Source organism: Microtus ochrogaster, chromosome 22, assembly GCF_000317375.1.
Source record: "Microtus ochrogaster isolate Prairie Vole_2 chromosome 22, MicOch1.0, whole genome shotgun sequence".
NCBI classification, from domain to species: Eukaryota; Metazoa; Chordata; class Mammalia; order Rodentia; family Cricetidae; genus Microtus; species Microtus ochrogaster.
In genome coordinates, this window is record NC_022023.1 from 31854830 (window position 1) to 31861257 (window position 6428).

The window sequence follows — 6428 nt, forward strand, 5'->3', positions numbered from 1 at the left end:
CCAGCCTGGTCTACAGAGCTAGTTCCAGGACAGGCTCCAAAGCCACAGAGAAACCCTGTCTCGAAAAACCAAAAAAATAAAAAATAAAATAAAAACAATTCTTTTCTATTCATTAATTTAGTTGAGACGGGGGTCTCTCTACACAGCCCTGAAAATCACTACCTAGCTAAGACCTGCCTCCAATTCAGAATTCCATTGCCTCTGTCTCTTTGAGTGACAGGATTAAAGGCATGTAAGACTAAACTCAGTTTCCTTCTATTTCTTTAACTCCAGGAAGGGTTTTTCTGACTGGCAGTTTTTCATTTCTTGTTCTATTACTTTACTGAGTGGTTACTTTAATTTCAAATTTTATTTGTGTGTCTCTGTGCGTACTTCTGTGTGTACCTGTCTGCTCATGTGGTGCCTGTGTGTTTGTGAGAGACGGTTGGTCACAGTTCAAAAGATTTCAGTAACTGTAGTTGGCCAACAGCTTGGCTACTGAGCTCACTGAGATGGATGTATAGCAAATTAGTAAAGAAGGAATGATCCTAAGGAACAGGGTGTCAGCAAACCAGCCAGGGCCCGCATGCAAAGAATGGCCACTGAATGCTTCTGAGCATGGGAAATAGCTAAGGAACTTGGGCAGTGATAGGTAATGCTCATCTAAGCTGTTTCCTAATCTGCTCTGATATTTCACCTCTAAAACATCCCTTGTCATTCACTGTTACCTGTGTTTCCACTTGAGACTTTAGTGGGATTTTGTCAGCTCCACAAAGCCTATAGTAATTCCTTACCCAATGTTGCCCATTAGTAAAATATCATTAACTACACAACAAATTTTAAAAAGTGCAATAGAGAAAATCAGGGCAGTCTTACTCCACACACTGAAGCAAGTGCTTGGCGTTCTCACGGCACTTAGGTGATGTCACAGGGTAGGGCTCACTGATTGCCTGTCTTAGTCACCTGTCTGTGTCTTCTCTTTCTCCCATTTCCTAATGTCAGCTTTCATTTAACTGGTTCCTTATAACAACTACAAATTTACTGAAAGGGTTCTGGCTCCATCATTAGCAGTACTTGACCCGAAAATTCTGAAATTCTAGACAGCTGATGTTGTAGCCGGTTAGTATACCTCTCAGTGTCACACAAGAAGGATCGAGTCAGTGAAGACACAAGTAATCTTCCATCCAGATAATCTAACTGGACAACACAGGAGTCGACTGTTATTATTGTCTGAACAGGAAACATCACAAAGGCAGCAGCTGCCTAAAAGGGGTGGGTGTGAGAAGGAAATACATTCACAATGGTGCACACAATCTCTCTGTCTGCCCTGTTAAAACACACCAGGAGTGGTGGCACACACTTATAGTCTTAATACCCAGGTAATCAAGACAGAAGGACTCCTATGAGAGCAAGGCCAGCCCATGCTATGAAGGAAGACCCTATCTTGATAAATTAGAAAAGAAAAAGTTCAAAACATTTAAAAATAAAGCCGTGCAGGGTGACTTATACCTTTAATTCAGCATTTGGGAGGCAGAGGCAGACGGATTTCTGTGAGTTTGAGGCCAGCCTGGTGCACAAATGAGGTCTAGGACAGTCAGGTTATGTAGAGAGACCCTGTCTTAATGAATGAATGAATGAATGAATGAATGAATGAATGAACGGCAGTTAAAAGTACTTATTCTTGTGGAGGTCTAGGGTTCAATTCCCAGAACCCACATAGTTCTTTACAACAGTTCATAACTCCAATCCCAGAATGTACAAGACATAGGAACACATTTGAGTAAAATACTCATGCATGTAAAATAATATAAATAAAATAAACCAGAATTTAATTTGTCTACAAGGACATTAAAGTTTCCCTCACTTAAAATTTGTGAGGTTGAAGGAGGTGGTACACACCTTTGACCCCAGTACTTGGAAGGCAGAGGCTAGAGGATCTCTGTAAGTTCAGGGCCAGTCTGATCTACCTATTCAGTTCTAGGACAGCCAAGGCTACATGAGAAATCCTGTCTCAAAAGAACAAAATAATTAAATAAAAATTTTTGAAATAGGGCTGGAGAGATGGCTCAGAGGTTAAAAGCATTGCCTGCTCTTCCAAAGGTCCTGAGCTCAATTCCCGGCAACCACATGGTGGCTCACAACCATCTTTAAAAAGAGGTCTGGTGCCCTCTTCTGGCCTGCAGACATGCACACAGACAGAATATTGTATACACAATAAATAAATAAATATTAAAAAAATTGTGAAATAATTTGATAGCTAACTACAGAAATTTCTCAATGTTCAGTTCATTATTATCTACTTGTAACTTGGAACGAAAAAAATATTAGTTTTGAAATATATGAGACAATTTTTCTCCTAATGACAGTATTTCTCCTTTTGAATAAAAAGCAAATAAAGTCTTAGCTATATGTAGGGTTTCAACTGCATTTTTCCTTTTGGTTTTTTAAGATGGGATTCCTGTGTGGCCCTGGGTATCCTAGAACTCAACAAGCTGGTCTCAAACTCAGAAATCCTCCTGCCTCTGCCTCCCAAAGTGCTGGGATTAAAAGCATGTGCCACACTGTCCAGCTCAATTGTATTTTGAATCAAACATGTATCAGGAATCAAATAATAACTTTGATGGGTCATGATGGACAAGCCAGAAGATTCTGGTATGTCCAGTTAAACAACAGAAGCTATATTTCTTCTGCCAGCACTCTACACTAAAACAAGTCAGTAAAAGATAACTCTCCAAGGCTTAGGAAATACGGCAAATAAAATTGTATCCTTCCATTCAAAGCTCCACAAACTAACACCTGACACCACAGCACAGAAGCAAGGAGCTGGAAGGTTTCCTCACCTTTGCTTGTTTCAAAGTGTTGAGTTTGATGGCAGATACTTTGCCCGCATGGTCACCTACAAAGACTCTCAGAACAGCTGTGTCCCAACAGAGGGCAGTAACTTTTCGGCCTTTGTGTTCTGAGGATACATGAATTCGCTCTGGTTTCCCACGACGTTCTTGGTTTAATTCCCAAACAACTACGAGACCTTGACTGCAAATAAGTTATAGGCAAATCAAATCACCACAAAAAAAAGTTACAGCAATGACAAAAAAGATACAACTGAATTGCACCATAACATTTACCATATTAAATACAGTGTAAACTCTTGTTTACACTTGCAGGGGAAAAAAGTGGAAATCAAAGCATTCACTTCTTTGTTTTGGCCATCAAATCAATAATTTAGAAGAACTTAAAGTTGTAAATTATCCATTTCCATTCTCTCTCTCTCCACTTGTCTGTCTGTCTTTGTGTGTATGTGTGTCTCTCTGTGTGTGTGTGTGTGTGTATACAAGATTAGAGATACTCTTAAAATATTTTAATATAGGCTTCTACATGAAAATCAGACAAAGCAGGAGGTTCTGAGAGAAAAGTAAGACATACCCAGGTGTGAGCAGGGGCTCCTCAAGGAGAGGCGGCTCTTCCCATTTTAGATGTGGTTGTCTCAAATCAGCATTTTTCACAAACACTAAGGTGACCAAATACCCCTCCCAGATGGCTTGGGCACTGAGCAGATATGATTCCCCAGAATACGAATTTCCATTCTAAACCAGTACAGTGCTAGGTGACGTGAGATGATTGGTCACCCTAACAACAAGCACATTTGTCAGCTTAACATGCACTTAGAAAAGACCATCATTCAAAGAGTATCTTACCTGGTAGCTACAGCAACATAGTCATCGTCATGAGAACAGCAGGCAATCTGAGTGATCGCACCTTCCTAGGGCATCAGACAGAGAACAGTTTGTCTCCATTCTTCTTTTACTCTAAATGATTAATTACATTGGAAAAGTTCACATTCAAGAAAGCATACTCAAACCAACGTGTGAATGTCCTCGTTCTTACCCGGTGAGAGAGGAACAGCCTTTGCTTCCAGCCGTCTTTCTGAATAAGATTGAGTCCTCCTCCTGTGCTGCCTAATGCCAACCATTTCCGAGACACTGCTATGCTGGTGCACTGAAAGCATGAAGAGACAAGAGTGAGATGATTGTGCCATTACCACTATGCACTGGGATGCAGCTTGGTTGCAGGGCTCTTGTCTGGAACTGACAAAACATAAGCTGCATTCCCAGAACTGTTAAAAATAACCCTGGAATTGAGTGCTGCAGTCCGTGCTCACTGCATCCCTTCCATCTTTCCCTGCCCAGAAGGACACAATGAACAGCGCTCATTTCTAAATCTAGAATGCTGAAATATACCAAACAAAGAACATTTTGCTTTTAAACTTTTAGTTGAATCTCAAAAAGCTGAATAGGCTGACTTATATTAATGAGTAATTTTTCTTTGTTACAAGCCAATTATTAAATGGTTCATATTTTGTATAATTTGGTCAGGCCATTCCAGTGCTGACCAGGAACAAAACAGCTACTTCAGTAATTTTCTCACTTAAATCATTTCTATCTGCAGAACCATCACATACACCCACAGCCTTTATAGCAAATGAAACTGGGAGGCCTCAGATGTAGGTCCCATATCGCCATGTCTCTTCAAAATCATTTTTGACTGAGCCACCAGAGCAAGTTGTGGTCATGCTGTACACAATTCTTGTGTCAAAATGTGTTAATAAGTTGACTAAAAACCATTCTTAATCCTCTTCAACTTTCTTTCCAACATAGAAGTTGACAAACCCAAGTATTCACTTTTGTAGGTTCCTTTGCTGCCATGGTGGCCAAGGTATTCAGTCCCAGCCAGTGGACTCAGCTTGCTAGAAACTTCTTGGGAAGCTTTGTCTTCTCTAATGAAAAGAAGAGTTAAGAAAATGTCCAAACCTTTGTTCTTGGCCCCTCATTCTTGCTGGAGTTACTAGTATAGACAAGATGAGTAAGGCCAGGCAGGATATTATATCACTACTGCTACTGTAATTAAGCCAATAGATATGATGGGAGAAGAGGAATGGAAAAACATGAGTAATGTGTTCAATCACAAGAACAAGCCACACATGCAAAAACATGTTTTCATAGAGGCACATAACAACAGCAGCTGACAGAAACTCACTCCTATCTGCTACACCTGGGAGGAGCACAGAAGCATATTCTAAGAACAATTCTGTGTTTTGAAGGAATTGTCTTGTTTCTTGGCGTGTTCTCAAACACTCCAAATTCTCCCACAATTCCACTCTTGGACTGTGTCCAACAGTACAGTGTGCTGTAACTTGCAGCTGAGAACACTGCTGATGGTGACCTTCACCACTGTGGACTGCACTGGCCTGGCTGTTGGTTCCTCTTCTCCCTTTTTTCAGAGGACCCAAATCTGCACTGGGACATCAGGCTTATGTCTGCAATCCCAGCACTGAGGAAGCTCAGGCAGGCATTTCACCATGAATATGGGACTATCCTGAGCTGCACAGTGAGCTCCAACAAATTTGGGCAATAGAGTGAGACTCTGTTGAGAAAGAGACAGAGAGAGAGACAGAGACAGAGAGAGAGAGAGAAGAGAAGAGGGAAGGGGAAGGAAAGGGAGGGACAGGGAGAAGGGTGGGTGATTTAAGGTGACAGCAAAAATTTAAGAATAAAATCATTTGTGATTAAGATTTTATTCTTCACTGTGACTTTCCTGTGTTTCATCAAGAATCTGAGGTTTCAGGGAACCATGTACTTTCCAAGGAGCTAACTGGCTTTTGCCTTATTTCCTACACATGGCTGTATCAAAGTTCTCCTCTTGAAGTAAGTGCAGTAATTCACGTTGTTCAAAATAGGGTATGCTCATTTATACTATTTTAATGCCAATAAAGTACATTACTTCCTAAGAGAAGACAGCAAGAGTACCAAGAAGAAGAAAAATGAGGCAACAGTAGTGTATTCCAGAACTGAGAAAGAATCAATTGATAGTTCAAAAAATAAAGAAAGAGCTACTTCCATGTAAGGTAAAACAGGCAAAAGCCCCAAGAGTCCACAAACAAGAGGGGCAAGAACACAGGTAGGAGCAAGAACGGCAGAGCACACAAACACAGTTTTGGATATAAAATGAAAGTAATGGGCTACATAAGGCTCTGTCTCAAGGCAGAAGTTCACCTTTAGACGACTAGAATCCAGCCGCAAAGCTGTGAGTAACGGGTCCAAGGACTCAAATTCTGCAAGAACATGGCTGTAGGCTTCTGGTATCACTGGCACAAAAGTCATTTAGCCAGAAAGATGAAGGTTGTTCTGCAGAGGACTTCCCACTAAAACAAAATTGCAAAATATAATTTAAAATTATCACTCATTCAACATATATTAACATTCAACAAAGAAAGAAGCAACCATCTCTAGAAATTCGGCGTTGGGGGGCAGACCTAAATATCAATTACATGCAAAGGTTCATTCACACTGTGAGGGACATACCTAGATTATATGCAAAGGTTATTCACACTGTGAGGGGCATACCTAGATTATATGCAAAGGTTATTCACACTGTGAGGGGCATACCTAGAT

At 40.6% G+C, this 6428-nt stretch overlaps 1 protein-coding gene across 1 annotated transcript in view; it reads right to left on the reverse strand.

Moving 5' to 3' along the window:
* The window catches only part of Hps5 (HPS5, biogenesis of lysosomal organelles complex 2 subunit 2), a 41660-nt gene that overhangs the window by 31335 nt on the left and 3897 nt on the right, over positions 1 to 6428 (reverse strand). The window contains exons 2-6 of the mRNA XM_005357834.3: positions 6030 to 6178; positions 3865 to 3975; positions 3675 to 3739; positions 2820 to 3012; positions 1109 to 1242 (exon numbers count right to left, since the gene is read on the reverse strand). Of these exons, the coding sequence (XP_005357891.1) occupies positions 1109 to 1242; positions 2820 to 3012; positions 3675 to 3739; positions 3865 to 3975; positions 6030 to 6137 (611 nt within the window). The 5' untranslated portion in view covers positions 6138 to 6178. The remainder of the gene's footprint in view (positions 1 to 1108; positions 1243 to 2819; positions 3013 to 3674; positions 3740 to 3864; positions 3976 to 6029; positions 6179 to 6428) is intronic.